The sequence below is a fragment of the Salmo salar genome, chromosome ssa24, assembly GCF_905237065.1.
Source record: "Salmo salar chromosome ssa24, Ssal_v3.1, whole genome shotgun sequence".
Classification (NCBI taxonomy): Eukaryota; Metazoa; Chordata; class Actinopteri; order Salmoniformes; family Salmonidae; genus Salmo; species Salmo salar.
The window spans coordinates 41978393-42000609 of record NC_059465.1 but is presented as its reverse complement, the minus strand read 5'-3'; the positions used below and the strand labels follow the sequence as shown (position 1 = coordinate 42000609).

The window sequence follows — 22217 nt, the reverse complement described above, 5'->3', positions numbered from 1 at the left end:
CACAGTTGCGACAAGTTGGCTGGATGTCCTTTGGGTGGTGGATCATTCTTGATGCACATGGGAAACTGTTAAGCGTGAAAAACCCAGCAGCGTTGCAGTTCTTGACACATTCAAACCGGTGCGCCTGTCACCTACTACCATACCCCCATTTAAAGGTACTTAAATATTTTGTCTTGCCTATTCACCCTCTGAATAGCACACACACACAATCCATGTCTGAAGGCCAAAAAAATCCTTCTTTAACCTGTCTCATCCCCTTCATCTACACTGATTGAAGTGGATTTAGTGGTGTCAATAAGGGATCATAGCTTTCACCTGGATTTAACTGCTCAGTCTATGTCATGGAAATAGTATATATATATATATATATATATACATACATACATACTGAACAAAAATATAAACGCAGCAATGAACAATTTCAGAGATTTTACGGAGTTACAGTTCATTTACAGAAATCATTCAATTGAAATAAATAAATTAGGCCATAATCTATGGATTTCACATGACTGGGCAGGGATGCAGCCATGGGTGGGCCTGGGAGTGCATAGGCCCACCCATTTGGCAGCCGGACCCACCCACTGGGGAACAAGGCCCAGCCAATCAGAATCAGTTTTTCCCCACAAAATGGCTTTATTACAGACAGAAATACTCCTCAGCACCCCCCTCAGACGATCCCACAGGTGAAGCCGGATGTGGAGGTCCTGGGCTGCCATGGTTACACGTGGTCTGTGGTTGTAAGGCAGGTTGGACATACTGCCAAATTCTTTAAAATGATGTTGGAGGTGGCTTATGGTACAGAAATGAAAATTATATTATCTTGCAATAGCTCTGGTGGACATCCATGCAGTCAGCATGCCAAATGCACTCTCCCTCAAAACTTGAGACATCTGTTGCATTGTGTTGTGTGACAAAACTGCAGATTTTAAAGTGGCCTTTTATTGTCCGCAGCACAAGGTGCACCTGTGTAATGCGGTTTAATCAGCTTGTTGGTATGCCACACCTGTCGGGTGGATGGATTATCGTGGCAAAGGAGAAATACTCACTGACAGGGATGTAAACAGATTTGTGCACAAAATTGAGAGACACGCTTTTTCTGCATATGAAACATTTCTGGGATATTTTATTTCAGCTCATGAAACATGGGACCAACACTTTACATGTTGCCTTTATATTTTTGGTAACTTAAAAAAATAAAATATCCTGAAATCCTGTTTTAGAAAAAATTCTGAATCAAGAGGGAATAACCAGGACATATGGAATCCTTCAACCGGGATTTCTGAAAAACCTGGGAATTTTAATAAAGTTACCAGATTTTTGAAAACCTAATCCCCATACCCATAAATACAGTGTACAGTGGGGGAAAAAAGTATTTGATCCCCTGCTGATTTTGTATGTTTGCCCACTGACAAAGAAAGGATCGGTCTATAATTTTAATGGTAGGTTTATTTGAACAGTGAGAGACAGAATAACAACAAAAATATCCAGAAAAACGCATGTCAAAAATTTTATAAATTGATTTGCATTTTAATGAGGGAAATAAGTATTTGACCCCCTCTCAATCAGAAAGATTTCTAGCTCCCAGGTGTCTTTTATACAGGTAACGAGCTGAGATTAGGAGCACACTCTTAAAGGGATGCTCCTAACCGCAACTTGTTACCTGTAAAAAAGACACCTGTCCACAGAAGCAATCAATCAATCAGATTCCAAACTCTCCACCATGGCCAAGACCAAAGAGCTCTCCAAGGATGTCAGGGACAAGATTGTAGACCTACACAAGGCTGGAATGGGCTACAAGACCATCGCCAAGCAGCTTGGTGAGAAGGTGACAACATTTGGTGCGATTATTCGCAAATGGAAGAAACACAAAAGAACTGTAAATATCCCTCGGCCTGGGGCTCCATGCAAGATCTCACCTCGTGGAGTTGCAATGATCATGAGAACGGTGAGGAATCAGCCCAGAACTACACGGGAAGATCTTGTCAATGATCTCAAGGCAGCTGGGACCATTGTCACCAAGAAAACAATTGGTAACACACTACGCCGTGAAGGACTGAAATCCTGCAGCGCCCGCTAGGTCCCCCTGCTCAAGAATACATATACAGGCCCATCTGAAGTCTGCCAATGAACATCTGAATGACTCAGGACAACTGGTGAAAGTGTTGTGGTCAGATGAGACCAAAATGGAGCTCTTTGACATCAACTCAACTCGACGTTTTTGGAGGAGGAGGAAGGCTGCCTATGACCCCAAGAACACCATCTCCACTGTCAAACATGGAGGTGGAAACATTATGCTTTGGGGGTGTTTTTCTGCTAAGGGGACAGGACAACTTCACCGCATCAAAGGGACGATGGACTTTGCCATGTACCGTCAAATCTTGGGTGAGAACCTCCTTCCCTCAGCCAGGGCATTGAAAATGGGTCGTGGATGGGTATTCCAGCATGACAATGACCCAAAACACACGGCCAAGACAACAAAGGAGTGGCTTAAGAAGAAGCACATTAAGGTCCTGGAGTGGCCTAGCCAGTCTCCAGACCTTAATCCCATAGAAAATCTGTGGAGGGAGCTGAAGGTTTGAGTTGCCAAACGTCAGCCTCGAAACCTTAATGACTTGGAGAAGATCTGCAAAGAGAAGTGGGACAAAATCCCTCCTGAGATTTGTGCAAACCTGGTGGCCAACTACAAGAAACGTCTGACCTCTGTGATTGCCAACAAGTACTAAGTCATGTTTTGCAGAGGGGTCAAATACTTATTTCCCACCATTAAAATGCAAATCATTTTATAACATTTTTGACATGTGTTTTTCAGGATTTTTTTGTTTGTTATTCTGTCTCTCACTGTTCAAATAAACCTACCATTAAAATTATAGACTGATCATTGCTTTGTAAGTGGGCAAACGTACAAAATCAGCAGGGGATCAAATACTTTTTTCCCCCACTGTATATCTTCATTCAAACCCCTCAGGGAACAAACACTAAGTTTGTATGACTTCAAAGTGACAGAAATGACCAGGATGTGGAACCACTAATACCATGACAACACTAACTGTGTGTGTAGTCTGAATCTGTTGTCAACATAACATGCCTTGGCAACGTTGGCTTTGCTTTATTTGCCCATGATGAAACTGACACGCTATGCCTCCGATTTTCAATGACTTCTGTGAAACCAGCTTGCTTGAGAGAGCGAGAGAGAGAGTGAGGGAGAGAGTGAGAGTGAGGGAGAGAGTGAGGGGGGAGGGAGAGAGAGAGAGAGTGAGGGAGGGAGAGAGTGAGGGAGGGAGAGAGTGAGGGGGAGGGAGGGAGAGAGTGACGGGGAGAGGGAGAGAGTGAGGGAGCGTCTTTGGTCCCGTGTATGTTATAGTGATCATACATGGGACCAGGAACATTTTACATCCCCATTCACCAGTTATAGTGATCATACATGGGACCAGGAACATTTTACATCCCCATTCACCAGTTATAGTGATCATGCTGTCTTGCCAGCTCCGTTGTTCATTTGTGCCGTGATCTGGGATCTGAGACCACGCTACCATTGTCCAACTAGGGTGGTGATATAGATTTTGTCACCAGTCCAAAGTTTGTCAATCTGATCTGTATGCCCAGTCACTGTGCCACCTCAACAAAGTACTGAGAGAGTGGTGTGAGAACCAATGGCTGCACCCAAACAAGTCTTTTTCTATTTCTAAACTAAAGGCAGTCTACAAATTGGTACTTTTGTACGATACAGTATTACAAGCTTTTGAAAAGAGATAAATGTTTTAGATTAAAAAAAATAATAATAATGTCTAAATGGCTTTTATTTATTTGTGAGTGAATCATTTGAATGTGAAATGAATCTGAATGGTCAAATATTATGAGATGGTTTTTTTTAAATCCTTTTTCAGCTGATGATCTCCTAGCCTTCCCTAGGACTTTTACTGCTGTGCTTTTTAACAAGGACTCCCACTTCCAACCACCATAATCATTCTCTAAACTTCAGCTGCATCATCCCTCCACATTGTCTCATTAAATATCGCAGCCAATCATGAACACATCCACTTTCTACGTGTGTATCAAAATTTGTTTTGTAGAGCACACCTCCATTTTCTTAAAACAACAACAATATCTCTAGTTTGTACAGGATACCTTCTCTAGTTTGTTCAGGATACCTTCTCTAGTTTGTAAAGGATACCTTCTCTAGTTTGTACAGGATACCTTCTCTAGTTTGTAAAGGATACCTTCTCTAGTTTGTACAGGATACCTTCTCTAGTTTGTACAGGATACCTTCTCTAGTTTGTACAGGATACCTTCTCTAGTTTGTACAGGATACCTTCTCTAGTTTGTAAAGGATACCATCTCTAGTTTGTACAGGATACCTTCTCTAGTTTGTACAGGACACCTTCTCTAGTTTGTACAGGATACCTTCTCTAGTTTGTACAGGACACCTTCTCTAGTTTGTACAGGATACCTTCTCTAGTTTGTACAGGATACCTTCTCTAGTTTGTACAGGATACCTTCTATAGTTTGTACAGGATACCTTCTCTAGTTTGTACAGGATACCTTCTCTAGTTTGTACAGGATACCTTCTCTAGTTTGTACAGGATACCTTCTCTAGTTTGTACAGGATACCTTCTCTAGTTTGTACAGGATACCTTCTCTAGTTTGTACAGGATACTGTCTAGTTTGTACAGGATACCTTCTCTAGTTTGTACAGGATACTGTCTAGTTTGTACAGGATACCTTCTCTAGTTTGTACAGGATACCTTCTCTAGTTTGTACAGGATACCTTCTCTAGTTTGTAAAGGATACCTTCTCTAGTTTGTTCAGGATACCTTCTCTAGTTTGTACAGGATACCTTCTCTAGTTTGTACAGGATACCTTCTCTAGTTTGTACAGGATACCTTCTCTAGTTTGTACAGGATACCTTCTCTAGTTTGTTCAGGATACCTTCTCTAGTTTGTTCAGGATACCTTCTCTAGTTTGTAAAGGATACCTTCTCTAGTTTGTACAGGATACCTTCTCTAGTTTGTAAAGGATACCTTCTCTAGTTTGTACAGGATACCTTCTCTAGTTTGTACAGGATACCTTCTCTAGTTTGTACAGGATACTGTCTAGTTTGTTCAGGATACCTTCTCTAGTTTGTTCAGGATACTCTCTAGTTTGTACAGGATACCTTCTCTAGTTTGTTCAGGATACCTTCTCTAGTTTGTACAGGATACCTTCTCTAGTTTGTACAGGACACCTTCTCTAGTTTGTACAGGATACCTTCTCTAGTTTGTACAGGATACCTTCTCTAGTTTGTAAAGGATACTGTCTAGTTTGTACAGGATACCTTCTCTAGTTTGTAAAGGATACCTTCTCTAGTTTGTTCAGGATACCTTCTCTAGTTTGTACAGGATACCTTCTCTAGTTTGTACAGGATATTACACTACATGAGTATGTGGACACCTGCTCGTCGAACATCTCATTCCAAAATCATGGGCGTTAATATGGAGTTGGTCCCCCTTTTGCTGCTATAACAGCCTCTACTCTTCTGGGAAGGCTTTCCACTAGATGATTGAACATTGCTGCGGGGACTTGTTTCCATTCAGCCATAAGAGCATTAGTGAGGTCGGGCACCGATGTTGGGCGATTAGGCCTGGCTCGCAGTCAACGTTTCAATTAATCCTAAAGGTGTTCGATGGGGTTGAGGTCAGGGCTCTGTGCAGGCCAGTCAAGTTCTTCCACACTGATCTCGACAAACCATTTCTGTATGGACCTTGCTTTGTGCACTGGGCATTGTCATGCTGAAACAGGAAAGGGCACTCCCCAAACTGTTGCCACAAAGTTGGAAGCACAGAATCATCTAGAATGTCATTGTTTGCTGTAGCGTTCAGATTTCCCTTCACTGGAACTAAGGAGCCTAAACCATGAAAAACAGCCCCAGACCGTTATTCCTCCTCCACCAAGCTTTACAGTTGGCACTATGTATTGGGGCAGGTAGTGTTCTCCTGGCATCCGCCAAATCCAGATTCGTCCGTCGGACTGCCAGATGGTGAAGCGTGATTCATCACTCCAGAGAACGCGCTTCCGCTGATCCGGAGTCCAACAGCGACGAGCTTTACACCTCTCCAGCCGATGCTTGGCATTGCGCATGGTGATCTTAGGCTTGTGTGCGGCTGCTCGGCCATGGAAACACATTTCATGAAGCTCCCGACAAACAGTTCTTGTGCTGCTGTTGCTTCCAGAGGCAGTTTGTAACTCGGTAGTGAGTGTTGCAACCGAGGACAGACAATTTTTACACACTTCAGCATTCGGTGGTCCCTTTCTGTGAGCTTGTGTGACCTACCACTTCAGCCGTTGTTACTCCTAGACGTTTCCACTTCACAATAACAGCACTTACAGTTCACCGGGGCATCCCTAGCAGGGCAGAAACTTGCTCAACTGACTTGTTGGAAAGGTTGCATCCTATGACGGTGCCACGATGAAAGTCACTGAGCTCTTCAGTAAGGCCATGCTACTGCCAATGTTTGTCTATGGAGATTACATGGCTGTGTGTTTGATTTTATACACCTGTAAGCAACAGGTGTGGCTGAACTAGACGAATCCACTAATTTGAAGATGTGTCCACATACTTTTGTGTATATATTGTGTATCTGTAGTTTGTACAGGATCATTGTCCAAACAAACCAAGACAATCGTGAAGAGGGCACGACAAAACCTTTCCCCCCTCAGGAGACTGAAAAGATTTGGTATGGGTACCCAGATCCTCAAAAAGTTCTACAGCTGCACCATCGAGAGCATCCTGACTGGTTGCATCACCGCCTGGTATGGCAACTGCTCGGTCACCGGACTATTACATTGACATCCCATTTATTTTGTACACTGCTGCTACTCGCTGTTTATTATCTATGCATAGTCACTTCACCCCCACCTACATGTACAAATTACCTCAACTAACCTGTACCCCCGCACACTGACTCGGTACCGGTACCCCCTGTATATAGCCTTGTTATTGTGTTACTTTTTATTATTTTTTATTTTTTACTCTTCTTGAACTGCATTGTTGGTTAAGGGCTTGTAAGTAAGCATTTCACAGTAAGGTCTACACTTGTTGTATTTGGCGCATGTGACAAATAACATTTGATTTGATTTTGATAACATATCTAGTTTGTACAGGATACTATCTCTAATTCCATCCATCCATCCTTCTATCCATCCATTCATCCTTCCATCCTCCATCTGTTCTAACATCACCTGGTCCAACCCTTGAGGACTGTGAGAATGTGAAGTTGAACTTACATGAGGTACAGGGATGGCCACTGGCACAGTGTCACTAGAACCCTCTCTTTCCGTGTGTGTGTGTGTGTGTGTGTGTGTGTGTGTGTGTGTGTGTGTGTGTGTGTGTGTGTGTGTGTGTGTGTGTGTGTGTGTGTGTGTGTGTGTGTGTGTGTGTGTGTGTGTGTGTGTGTGTTTCACACCACTGCAGTTGACCTTGGTTGCAGCCTTGATAAAAATCAAGAAAAGGTCCTATGTTTGGTCCATCATGCCACCTCCTCCCACTGTCTGATTGGTCAACCTAATGGGTCAACCTGATTGGTCAACCTGATGGGTCAACCTGATTGGTCAACCTAATGGGTCAACCTGATGGGTCAACCTTACAGCACCTGACAGGCTATGGAATCAACAGCTGGGTGTGGTGAGGAGGTTAACTAGCAGACTTGAGTTCAAATCTTTCAGTGTTTGCTTTAGCCTGCCAGAGTGTCAGGTGGGCAGGGTCTCTTAGTCCCACTGTGTCAGGAAAGCTCAATCAAGCCCGGATCAAGTGTTTGCAATTATTTCATATAGTATTGGAAACCAGTTATCAGGATTTAACAATTAGTGTTCAGCTTCTAGGCTAACATGCAGTGTCGTAACGTTGGCATCACTAATGTGACGACTGCTGTTTATCGAATAATTAATGTTTATAATTACGTGATTAAATGAATCAGGTAATCATTAACTCAGTAACCTGGGGCACCATGGGAAAAGTTTGTTTAATGATTTTCCGTTTCTCAAATTAACTCAAAGAATATCAGAATATCGATTTTACAGCAGTCGCTAATTAATTCATTTCCTCTACAGTCTCATCCTGAACATCGCATAATTTGTAAATCTGCACAAACCAGAGTCCCACCAATGAGTCCGTACCACACCAATTGAGTTGATGATTTATTTACTAACAAGCTAATTGATACTATAAGATACACAAACACACAGTCTAGGCTAACCTAGTACAATGAAACAGGTCCCTAGCGGACCAACACATTATGACACGTGTTACACAAGATGGGGATTGAGAGAGCGAGAGAGAGAGAGTGCACGAGAGAAAAACACTCTCGGGTACATTTTGTAAGCTATGCTTAGTTTAGCCCCAACACCTTGCCCAGAACTGCCGCTCTTATGGGTCAGAATTATAATGATGTAATTACTTGTTGAAGGTCTTCGTTTGGTATCTCTGTTGGGTATCTCTGTTGGGCCCAGGGCTTCGTTGGCCGAGTTCCGCTTAGTGAGAGATGTTTGGCCGACGTCCCGTTCTCTGGCTGGTCAAGTCTCTGATTGTCCACCAGCTGTCACAATATCCTTTTTCTTAGTTGTCTGTTTCCTTGCTCTTGTTCTGTAAGAGGGGTCTTCTAATCAGCCGTGTAGGTAGTTCCAGCGTGGGAATGAAAGCAGTGTAGACACAAGATTCCTTGGAGAGAAGAACCAGGTGGTCCTGCTTGAATTCACCTTCTTAGATACAGATACAGATACTCAACCATAGCATTGATTGTTAAGAGGTTCCTTTGTCTTCTTCAACCTCGTGTTGCGTTTTGGGGTCACGATTAGTCTGATATGTAAATTCTTAACACACATGTTTTATACCCCCGGGTCAAAAAGGTGCGTTTCCGTCTTTATGGCAAGTTCTCTGGGGCATATTTACGAGGCAAGGTATGGATTAGACTCTGGTCTAGTTTAGACAACTAAATTCACAGTTCATCTTTACAAAAACATTATCTTTGATCTGGATATTTTCTACACAACGCACAGTATGTAAACATCATGTACATATTATGAAAACTCTTAAAGTTACAATCTTTTCGTTATAACGTCGTCATTTAACTTTTAATAACATTAAAATGACATTCATTTTCATATTCCGTCTATCGTTGTTACCACCATTTTGGCTGATGAAATATATTGTCCCAAAGTCCATTTATTGCATGTTACCATTCTGAGGTAGACTCTCCATAGACCCACCATACATTCCAATCCTCCACACTGAGAGGACAAAGAATTCATCCGCTGCCTTAATATTCACAACGGGTATGACGTGTCATAAACCTCCCCCATCAATCCCTCTCACCCTCTGCGGGGGGTGAGAGATGTCTCTGTAGGACTGTGATTCACGGTAACCTGACTCGAACAGGCCAGTCATGACAGTAGGAACAATCATTCAGTGGCTTGCGTCAGCCATATTGAGAGTGGTCATAGATAGATAGCTCCTCCTCCTCAGAGACCTTGCTATTACACCGTAGGGCTCTCTGTTCAAAAGTAGAGCACTAAATAGGGAATAGGATGCCATTTGGGACACAATCGATGTTTAATCTCACCAGCTGCACACGTCTGTTTTCTGAATGTAGAAGTCAGAAGTCATGTTCATCTGATTTCAGAACAGTTGTGTTTTTTTATTTGTTCATTCATGTTCATTCATTAGTGTTTGGGTAAGACCATTATACACAGGACTCATCTTTGTATCAATGCCATTATGGCGTCTGTGAGAGCATGGGCAGTGCCATTTGATGCTGTCTCCATTTTAAAGTAGTCAATTTTCTTCTTCTTTTGTGTTTGAAAAAAAAAATGTATCGCTAATATTTGTGATTAAATGCCGCCTGCATTGCTGGAGTCCAGAACAACATCTTGTCCTTTTATTTATTGTAGCCACTAGATGGCGGTGATATAGCGTTTACTGACCATAGCCAACCCAATATGAAGAAGACAATGCTCTGTTCATTGGCTGATCGCTCCCAAACCATAGGAATTCCCTCCCAGTTGACTACTTAAAAATGGTGGAAGTCATCAATGGCAATGTCCATGATAAAACAGGTTATATCCATCTACATTCCTCTATCTCTGTGGGTAAGACACAAGGCCTTAACTACCACCAGGAAGTTTGAAAAGGACCTATGCTCCCCAAAGTGCAGGCAAACTACGGCCACCCCAGTCCTACCCCAGTCCTACCCCAGTCTCACCTCCTACCCCAGTCCTACCCCAGTCTCACCTCCTACCCCAGTCCTACCCCAGTCTCACCCACTACCCCAGTCCTACCCCCAGCCCCACCCCAGTCCTACCCCAGCCCTACCCCCAGTCCCGCCCCTTACTGGGAGCGGAATCTTATCTGTCAACCCATCAGAGGTAGACGTGCTGACTTACTTTATGGGATAATGATGCTCACATCAACAAGATAGTAAACAACCTTCCTCCTCCTCAGGCAATAAAATGCTAATGTTTTGTACATATTGTATAGGTTGTGTTTATTTTTCTACGTTAGACCCAATATATGATCAAAAAAATATGAAATAATCACATTCAATACATACTGAGATCAATTTAATATAAACTAATTAACTTGGTATTAGAATCATTTTTGAATAGAATCCATTGGTATCACATTGGTGCATTACATTGGTATTACATTGGTATTATATTGGTATCACATTGGTATCACATTGGTATTACATTGGTATCACATTGGTATTATATTGGTATTACATTGGTATCACATTGGTATCACATTGGTATCACATTGGTATTACATTGGTATTACATTGGTATCACATTGGTATTACATTGGTATCACATTGGTGTCACATTTCCATTTAGCTCCAACTTGATACATTCCTGTTCCAATTCACTCAATGGTGGTTGAGATGGGGAAGTTCTGCACTTCTCTTCTTCTTGTTGCTACTGTAGAAAGAGATGGTCTGTGTTAAAGTCAACAGAAGTGTGTGTGTGTGTGTGTGTGTGTGTGTGTGTGTGTGTGTGTGTGTGTGTGTGTGTGTGTGTGTGTGTGTGTGTGTGTGTGTGTGTGTGTTGTATTTACCTTTGTAACTTGGTAATGACTTTGTTGATCCATCGTGCATCTGGAGTCACACAGACGGTGGCTTTGTCCTTCTTGGTAATGCTGATGAATGAAGGGAGGGATATATTACAGCGTCACCATGGTTACATATCATACACTGCAGAATAAAACATATCATAAAATGTCAATATGAATGTACACATATTTAGCAGATGTTATTACGGCTGTAGGGAAATGGTTGTGTTCCCAGCTCCAACAGTGCAGTAATATCTAGATAATACACACACATCTGAGTAAAAGAATGGAATTAAGAAATCTATTAATATTAGGACGAGCAAAGTCAGAGTACTGTATATGTAAATGTATGTACCAGTCAAAAGTTTGGACATCTACTCATTTCAGGGTTTTTATTTATTTTACAATTTTCTACATTGTAGAATAATAGTGAAGACATCAAAACTATGAAATAACACATATGGAATCATGTAGTAACCCAAAAAGTGTTAAACAAATAAAAATATATTTTATATTTGAGATTGTTCAAAGTAGCCACCCTTTGCCTTGATGACAGCTTTTCACACTCTTGGCATTCCTTCAACCTCATGGCTTGGTTGTTGCTCTGACATGCCCTGACAACTGTAGGACCTTTATATAGACAGGTGTGAGATGTTCCAAATCATGTCTAATCAATGTAATTTACCACAGGTGGACTCCAATCAAGTTGTAGAAACATCTCAAGGATAATCAATGGAAACAGGATGTATCTAAACTCTATTTCGAGTCTCATAGCAAAGCGTCTGAATACTTATGTAAATAAGGTGTTTCTGTTTTTTATTTTTAATACATTTGCTAAAATGTCTAAAAACCTGTTTTTGCTTTGTTATTGTGGAGTATTGTGTGTAAATTGATGAGGACAATTGTTTATTTAATCCATTTTAGAAAAAGTCTGTAAACATAATAAAATGTGGAAAAAGTCAAGGGGTCTGAATACTTTCTGAATACACTGTATGTATATGTATACATGTGTGATTGAATGTATAGTCATTGTGGACAGTATGTGGATAGAATATATAGTATATCTGTAGAATAGGTAGGATATAATAGTAGATCTACAGCAATAGTTGAATAGGATGGCCTTGACTAGAAAAACATATTTGTAATCTGTGATTGTCTGGAGTCCCTGCCACATACTGAGTTTCTGGGGAAATTGCTATAGGCTACCACTGCAAATGTCCACATTTATTCCAATGTCTTAGCCTTGGTTATGAATAGGAACATTGAACTCATCATCAGTGACTAATGATTGGTTTGCATAGCATGCAGTAAAGCGACTATACTGACTAATTAATTTCCCCTCCACCACGACCTATCACCCACGCTTCTTCCCCCTATGCATTAGAAAACCACAGTTTAGCGCTTCGTTCAAGACCTCGCTGACTGACTCACATGATCTATGTGTGGAGACAATGACAGCCACCATGGGTTTTAGGGGCGGTTTCCAGGACACAGATGAAGCCTGGACAACAACAACAAAAAGCATGGAGATCCACTGGGCCACTGGTTACCAACCAATCGATCGACTTCCAGGCATTCCTAGTCGATCACCAAACATTTCTGTAGAAAATCCAACGATAAAAGTCTTGCGCTTCTTTTTTTATTCGTGTTGCGAAGTTACCGGAAGGTGCACGTTATTCAGAAGCCTTGCGCACCGGGTAGGCAAAGTGTTCCCATTTTAAACTATTTCATTTGTCTGAAAAGACAAACTCCGCCAAACCGGCGGACAGGAAGATCTGTGGATAAATCGAGTGAACCTACTGCGCTGGCCAATCGGATAGCTCAAATCACTGTTCCTACAGCTTCCACGACCCCACGCAAAGTTTGATACCAGCCTATATAAGATTTCATAACTTTTAAAACCATGACCAGAGAGAAATGATCAAAGAATACAGCAAACAGCTGTTGTTTTTTATGAGTGAGATCATGTTTAAGTTTTCATTCTGCTCTGTCACTGTTTTCATTCAACACTATTACAAAACATAAAACATGTTTCTCTCTACTTCCACTTGAGCTGCAAATGCAGTGAATGAGTAGCCAAGTGTATCGATAGCGCTGTGTTTTTATTATTAGTAGTAGCTCGTCCTGTCTATTTTAATAGGGAGGGATATTTAACTTTCTCTGGTCATAGGAACAACATGAATTTGTGCCGGAGGCAGATGCGGTGTGACTCGACTTTAGCCATCAGGTGGAAGACGTTGTCCCCTCTCTCTGGTCAGTCTCACCGGAGGAAAGGAAGGAGAGAGCAGGACCGTGTGAGGCGGACCCTCTGCTGTTCTCTCCCTCCCTCCGCTGAGACTAATGCGGTGTTCAAAACTACTGGGAACTCTGAAATCTCAGACTTCCGACTTCAGTGTGTTCAAGACAACTGGATACTGAACAAAAACGAGATCCGATTAGGAAAAATCGTTTTGAACGGTCATCCGACTCTAAATTCCAAGTCGGTAACTGGGGCATCTTTCTAGAACTCCAACTTTCCGACCTGAAGTTCACTGACTTCATGATTTGACCTAGTTCTTTTTCCCAGAGTTCTCAGTTTTCTTGAAAGCACCATGACAGAAGCAGATACTATCAGTCCAGTAAAATAAAAGCCAATTGTTTCAATTTATGCTCAGCTGTGCCTCGCAAGTGCTACACCAACTGATCTATTTTGTTATCAAAGCTCGAGTTTTGAAATATAATATGGTCTGAGAATAACAATATTGGCAGGACAGGCATATACACACGTAGAAAAAATGGTTCCAAAAGGGTTCTTCAGCTGTCCCCATAGGAGAACACTATTTGGTTCCAGGTAGAACTCTTATTAGTTCCGGGTAAAACCCTTTTCAGTTCCATGTAGAACCCTCTGTGGAAAAGGTTCTACATGGAACCCCAAAAGGGATTTATTTCAAAGGGTTCTACTATGGGGACTGCAGAAGAACCCTTTTGGGTTCTAGATAGCACCTTTTTTTCTAAGAGTGTAGCCAATATGATGTGATAATGTATTAGGCAAACTGTGATAATGTATTAAGCAAACTGTGATAATGTATTAGGCATACTGTGATCATGTGTTGGGCATACTGTGATCATGTGTTGGGCATACTGTGATCATGTATTAGGCATACTGTGATAATGTATTAGGCAAACTGTGATAATGTATTAGGCATACTGTGATCATGTGTTGGGCATACTGTGATAATGTATTAGGCATACTGTGATGATGTATTAGGCATACTGTGATAATATATTAGGCATGCTGTGATAATGTATTAGGCATGCTGTGATAATGTATTAGGCATACTGTGATAATGTGTTGGGTATACTGTGATAATGTATTAGGCATACTGTGATAATGTATTGGACATACTGTGATCATGTATTAGGCATGCTGTGATAATTTATTAGGCATACTGTGATAATGTATTAGGCATGCTGTGATCATGTATTAGGCAGACCATGCAATGTATTAGGGCTACTGTGATAATGTATTAGGAATGCTGTGATAATGTATTAGGAATGCTGTGATAATGTATTAGGCAGACCAGGTAATGTATCAGGGCTACTGTACAAACCTCATTCATACAGAACAGTAACTTTTTTTTTTTAAAGTAATGTTTAAAAAAATATATATATTTCAGAAATAGATCTTGGCTTGCTTTTTGACTGTGAAAGTGTTGTTGACTGGTTGTTAGGTGGTGTTAGTTGACTCACATGATCTCTGTTTGACGACAGTGGGCACCTGGAGGTAGGATCTCTATCCTGTGGAACAGCCTAGGAGAGATGAAAGCAGAGGACGTTCGGATGCAGCGACACTTCTGACATGCAGCACAGCCGTTCATGGGGAATGCTGCAGGGATGAAGACCGTGAATATTACATACAATAACAATATAGTATTGTTCGAATTTGGGGTTAAAGGTTAAGGTTTAAGGGATAGGATTAAAACCTTTTTATCATCACTAAAAGTTGCACTTTGAAACATGTGAATGTTACAAAAACAAAACTGATTCTAGATCAGCACTCTTAGGGCTCTATTCAGTCTGTATCATCGCTGAAGCGTTACAGATCAAATCAAACCAAAGTTTATTTGTCTCGTGCGCCGAATACAACAGGTGTAGACCTTACAGTGAAATGCTTACTTACAGGCTCTAACCAATAGTGCATAAAGGTATTAGGTGAACAATAGGTAAGTAAAGAAATAAAAACACCAGTAAAAAGACAGTGATTGCGTGATAGCAATGTAACGGTAATATCTGATTGAGACGACATGCAGCGTTTACCGTGAATGCAGTTTCCGCTAAGGAACATTGCCTTTAAATTTCACTCACGCTGCAACGCAGAACTTCTGCCACACGGATTGAATACAGACCCTACTCTGAGACACTTAAAATTGCAATGGATTGATTGTGATCATTGGAATTAAATTGTTTAAAAAATAAATGATAATAGGTTTGGTTTGTCGATAGTTCAAGAGTCAAGTTGAACAGATGCATAGATATATATATAGATAAAGATGCAATATGTCACCTTGAAGAGCCACGAACCAGCAGAGAGTCAGGGAGACCAACAGGTAGTGTGGCTTGAAAGGCATCTTGAGTCTGTGTTGGCTGTGGTCGGCTGGTGTCTACTGAAACTGAATGATGTTGTCTCTGGGTTTATATTGCTGCAAAAAAGGAAGTGTGGGGGAATCCCTTGTCTTCACGCAAAATGATGATCAGACTTTTGGAGTATATAAAAATGTCTATATATATATTCACTATTTTAACTTTATCCTTAATTTATAGCCTAGTGATTCATTCTATTGAAATTAAACATGCCATATTGAGAATCTGTCTTGTTACAAATGTAAAGAGGATTTTAATGATAATATAATCAAATAATACTTCAGCAATCTAGTCAAAACATGGTAAATGCTGGGTAGAACAAGTAGAAATTCAGTGGTTAAGAGTGGATAGCGTTTAAAAACTGAATTTCTTGTAGACATACAGACAGGTCCATAATTATTGGCCTTGAAAAAGATAAACAAAAAAGACTGTATCAAATCAATAATACAAACACTGAGCTATATTGTATGCAACAAAAAAGGGGAAATTATATTATTTTATACTAATACAATTGCTCAGTGAAAGTGATTTTGTTTCACAAGTCATATTTTTTTCTCTCTCAAAAAGATAGGGGTTAAAATGGCACTGCTGTTTTCAATACCTCACCTAGAGAGGATAATGGTCACTGAGCCTTTTTCTACTATGTTTTATAGGATCTTCTTTTACGCCTGCTACGTTAGGTTATGAGAATGAAGAACACATCAGGAGGGATCTTAGACCTGCTACGTTAGGTTATGAGAATGAAGAACACATCAGGAGGGATCTTAGACCTGCTACGTTAGGTTATGAGAATGAAGAACACATCAGGAGGGATCTTAGACCTGCTACGTTAGGTTATGAGAATGAAGAACACATCAGGAGGGATCTTAGACCTGCTACGTTAGGTTATGAGAATGAAGAACACATCGGGAGGGATCTTAGACCTGCTACGTTAGGTTATGAGAATGAAGAACACATCAGGAGGGATCTTAGACCTGCTACGTTAGGTTATGAGAATGAAGAACACATCAGGAGGGATCTTAGACCTGCTACGTTAGGGTTATGAGAATGAAGAACACATCAGGAGGGATCTTAGACCTGCTACGTTAGGTTATGAGAATGAAGAACACATCAGGAGGGATCTTAGACCTGCTACGTTAGGTTATGAGAATGAAGAACACATCAGGAGGGATCTTAGACCTGCTACGTTAGGTTATGAGAATGAAGAACACATCAGGAGGGATCTTAGACCTGCTACGTTAGGTTATGAGAATGAAGAACACATCAGGAGGGATCTTAGACCTGCTACGTTAGGTTATGAGAATGAAGAACACATCAGGAGGGATCTTAGACCTGCTACGTTAGGTTATGAGAATGAAGAACACATCAGGAGGGATCTTAGACCTGCTACGTTAGGGTTATGAGAATGAAGAACACATCAGGAGGGATCTTAGACCTGCTACGTTAGGTTATGAGAATGAAGAACACATCAGGAGGGATCTTAGACCTGCTACGTTAGGTTATGAGAATGAAGAACACATCAGGAGGGTTCTTAGACCGTTCCTCTATAACAGAGTCTTTCCAGATCCTTGATATCTCTTGTCTGCGCTGATGGACTGTCCTCTTCAATTCAATCCACAGGTTTTTTTTATAAGAAATCTTTAAGGGTGTCAATAATTGTGGACCTGACTGTATATACTGCATGTGCAGCAACATTTCCTCCTTGGGAATTAATACAATACTATTATTACACTGTCATATCTTTTCCCTTTCAGAATCATTCTGCCACACACTTATCAAGGCTGATAGCTTCATATCACTTGTGTTCTTTTCCCTATCAGAATCATTCTGCCACACATTTATCAAGGCTGATAGCTTCATATCACTTGTGTTCTTTTCCCTATCAGAATCATTCTGCCACACATTTACCAAGGCTGATAGCTTCATATCACTTGTGTTTAATTCAGACTCATTTCACTTGATCGGGTGCAAGGAACCCAGAATAAGGAACTGAAAATTCCAACAAGCATTAAGAAGCCAGACAATGTGTTTTTATTATCAGACTGATGGAAAGAGCTCTCTATTGGCAGTGGACTGCCCGGTGAAGACCACATCTAATTTTACATTGTGGTCATTTATCAGACGCTCTTATCCAGAGCGACTTATATATAAGGCTTGTTCCCATTGGCAGTTTGAAATGACTCAAATCTATATTTATTGCATATCAGATTCTAATCTGTTATTTTTCCTGCAGTCTGAAAAGCAAAAAGCACATGGAATTGGACATTTCAAGTCACATTTCAAACCACCTTCATAGGTGGTTTTAAGTCAGATACAAATCTGATTCCTGGCCATGCGACTTGTGTCTGAATGGTCAAATCTGATTTATTTACGCTCAAGTGGTTTTTAGACTGTTGTTTGGCATATCTTGCTGCTTCCTAGCTACTCTGTTGACAGTTTGACAAGAACATGAGAGAGCTAACTAGCTTGTTAGTTGTTTGCAAACAAATGAGTGAATGTGGTAGAAAGGTAAACAGCTAGCTAGTTGACTGCTGTGGCTAGCTAGTTGACTGCTGTGGCTAGCTAGTTGACTGCTGTGGCTAGCTAGTTGACTACTGTGTCTGGCTAGTTGACTACTGTGGCTAGCTAGTTGACTGCTGTGGCTGGTTAGTTGACTGCTGTGGCTGGTTAGTTGACTGCTGTGGCTAGCTAGTTGACTGTTGTGGCTAGCTAGTTGACTGCTGTGGCTGGCTAGTTGACTGCTGTGGCTAGCTAGTTGACTGCCGTGGCTAGCTAGTTGACTACTGTGGCTGGCTAGTTGACTACTGTGGCTAGCTAGTTGACTGCTGTGGCTAGCTAGTTGACTGCCGTGGCTAGCTAGTTGACTACTGTGGCTGGCTAGTTGACTACTGTGGCTAGCTAGTTGACTGCCGTGGCTAGCTAGTTGACTGTTGTGACTAGCTAGTTGACTGCCGTGGCTAGCTAGTTGACTGCTGTGACTAGCTAGTTGACTGATGTGGCTAGCTAGTTGACTGTTGTGGCCGAAAAATAACTTGTTTTGAAAGTTGGATCAACTTGTCCTTTGAGGCTTTAAAGGTGTTCTGACACTATGATTTTGAACATTCAAAGTATGTGGGAAACATCCCTGGCAGGCATTGTTGTCATCTTAGCTTACTACATAACTTCTGAGTGATAGGAAGCAGGAGCACCAATCAGCCTACACCACCGCACATTCACCCATTGTTAGTGTGACAACGAGCCATGTCATCAAATGAATGCTGTCTGAACACACACCCATCGTTACTATGACAACTAGCCATGTCATCAAATGAATGCTGTCTGAACACAAACCCATCGTTACTATGACAACTAGCCATGTCATCAAACGAATGCTGTCTGAACACAAACCCATCGTTACTATGACAACTAGCCATGTCATCAAATGAATGCTGTCTGAACACACACCCATCATTACTAGGACAACTAGCCATGTCATCAAATGAATGCTGTCTGAACACACACCCATCGTTACTAGGACAACTAGCCATGTCATCAAATGAATGCTGTCTGAACACACACCCATCATTACTAGGACAACTAGCCATGTCATCAAATGAATGCTGTCTGAACACACACCCATCGTTACTATGACAACTAGCCATGTCATCAAATGAATGCTGTCTGAACACACACCCATCGTTACTAGGACAACTAGCCATGTCATCAAATGAATGCTGTCTGAACACACACCCATCATTACTATGACAACTAGCCATGTCATCAAATGAATGCTGTCTGAACACAAACCCATCGTTACTATGACAACTAGCCATGTCATCAAATGAATGCTGTCTGAACACACACCCATCGTTACTATGACAACTAGCCATGTCATCAAATGAATGCTGTCTGAACACACACCCATCGTTACTATGACAACTAGCCATGTCATCAAATGAATGCTGTCTGAACACACACCCATCGTTACTATGAAAACTAGCCATGTCATCAAATGAATGCTGTCTGAACACACACCCATCGTTACTATGACAACTAGCCATGTCATCAAATGAATGCTGTCTGAACACACACCCATCGTTACCATGACAACTAGCCATGTCATCAAATGAATGCTGTCTGAACACTTACAAATCCGATGTGGTCACTTGTAACTTGCTGTTTGGACAGTGAGAAATTCCAAAACGGACTTGAAAAAAACATAACTGATGTGAGCATTAAGGCCTGCAGTGAGCAAGGTTTTAGTGCCTTCAACTAGGCCTAAATTTAGCACGGAGAACAACGACTTCCAGTAGTCCATTTTCAAAAAAGCAGAATTAATGTCAGGAAGAAAAAAACACTGAATTAATTAGTCTGCTTGGAATTCCCATTCATCATAAATAGCATGATGTTTCAAATTTCATAAGACTGGTTTGTGGTGAGCATGTATCTCTTATTATTATCATCTAATAACAATCCTTTTATATTTTAATTTAATTTAAATTTAACCTTTATTTAACTAGGCAGGTCAGTTAAGAACAAATTGTTATTTACAATGACGGCCTAGGAACAGTGGGTTAACTGCCTTGTTCAGGGGCAGAACGAGGTCTGTATCCTGACTAAATCCTGACTAAATAACAGACATATTAAGGCATTTGGAAAATAATTCAAATAATTATTTCACCTTTATTTAACCAGGTAGACCAGTTGAGAACAAGTTCTCATTTACAACTGCGACCTGGCCAAGATAAAGCAAAGCAGTGCGACAAAAACAACAACACAGAGTTACACAATAAACAAACGTACAGTCATGGGTAGAATAACATGAGTAGAATAACATGGGTAGAATAACATGGGTAGAATAACATGGGTTGAATAACATGGGTAGGAAACATGGGTAGAATAACATGGGTAGAATAACAAGGGTAGAATAACATGGGTAGAATAACATGGGTAGAATAACATGGGTTGAATAACATGGGTAGAATAACATGGGTTGATTAACATGGGTTGATTAACATGGGTAGAATAACATGGGTAGAATAACATGGATAGAATAACATGGGTAGAATAACATGGGTAGAATAACATGGGTTGAATAACATGGGTAGAATAACATGGGTAGGATAACATGGGTAGAATAACATGGGTAGAATAACATGGGTTGAATAACATGGGTAGAATAACATGGGTTGAATAACATGGGTAGAATAACATGGGTAGAATAACATGGGTAGAATAATATGGGTAGAATAACATGGGTAGAATAACATGGATTGAATAACATGGGTAGAATAACATGGGTAGAATAACATGGGTAGAATAACATGGGTAGAATAACATATGTCTTATAATAAAGGCTATTATGATCAGATAAAATACGATTAGATTAAGGCTAATACAATTTTATAACAAAGTAATAATTCAATATTAGCTGTGTTAGTATCACTATATTACCATACTTTAATAGTCCCAGACTGACAGTGAGTCTAGTAGACAGGATGCCTATTATATCAGTACCATCATTATAATACAGGTTTTTATGGCTTTGCAGAACCAAAAAACTCCACATCGACCAAAGGAGGAAGAAAGCACAGCATTTCACTTTCTGGATTTGACTTTCCCAAACCTCTGAACCAGAATAGAAAGTTAGCCAATATAATGAAACTGAACACCGTGTGGGTAAACAACATGCAGCCAGCCCATGTCTGTGCCACCTTCTATGATCTGAGTATGATGAGCATGGTGGGTCAGTGGAAACCTGGGGTGTATTAGTATGATGAGCATGGTGGGTCAGTGGAAACCTGGGGTGTATTAGTATGATGAGCATGGTGGGTCAGTGGAAACCTGGGGTGTATTAGTATGATGAGCATGGTGGGTCAGTGGAAACCTGGGGTGTATTAGTATGATGAGCATGGTGGGTCAGTGGAAACCTGGGGTGTATTAGTATGATGAGCATGGTGGGTCAGTGGTAACCTGGGGTGTATTAGTATGATGAGCATGGTGGGTCAGTGGAAACCTGGGGTGTATTAGTATGATGAGCATGGTGGGTCAGTGGTAACCTGGGGTGTATTAGTATGATGAGCATGGTGGGTCAGTGGAAACCTGGGGTGTATTAGTATGATGAGCATGGTGGGTCAGTGGTAACCTGGGGTGTATTAGTATGATGAGCATGGTGGGTCAGTGGAAACCTGGGGTGTATTAGTATGATGAGCATGGTGGGTCAGTGGAAACCTGGGGTGTATTAGTATGATGAGCATGGTGGGTCAGTGGTAACCTGGGGTGTATTAGTATGATGAGCATGGTGGGTCAGTGGTAACCTGGGGTGTATTAGTATGATGAGCATGGTGGGTCAGTGGAAACCTGGGGTGTATTAGTATGATGAGCATGGTGGGTCAGTGGAAACCTGGGGTGTATTAGTATGATGAGCATGGTGGGTCAGTGGAAACCTGGGGTGTATTAGTATGATGAGCATGGTGGGTCAGTGGAAATCAAAGTTAATGGTTTCCGTTACAAACTGTTTGCTACGGTTTTGTTCTGAATGAAC

General features: G+C 41.1%; 1 protein-coding gene across 2 annotated transcripts in view; it reads right to left on the bottom strand.

The window, feature by feature from the left end:
- Window positions 1-10494: 10494 nt before the first annotated feature.
- LOC106585872 (C-X-C motif chemokine 13) overlaps window positions 10495-22217 on the bottom strand; it is a 34250-nt gene continuing 22527 nt past the window's right edge. Inside the window, exons 1-4 of one of the 2 annotated variants that reach the window (XM_045707039.1) lie at window positions 15618-16047; window positions 14804-14939; window positions 11081-11161; window positions 10495-10944 (exon numbers count right to left, since the gene is read on the bottom strand). In XM_045707039.1, coding sequence (XP_045562995.1) covers window positions 10893-10944; window positions 11081-11161; window positions 14804-14939; window positions 15618-15681 — 333 coding nt within the window. In that variant the 5' untranslated portion in view covers window positions 15682-16047 and the 3' untranslated portion in view covers window positions 10495-10892. Of the gene's footprint in view, window positions 10945-11080; window positions 11162-14803; window positions 14940-15617; window positions 16048-22217 lie in introns of those variants that run through there. The other variant, XM_045707038.1, reaches the window with a different exon arrangement.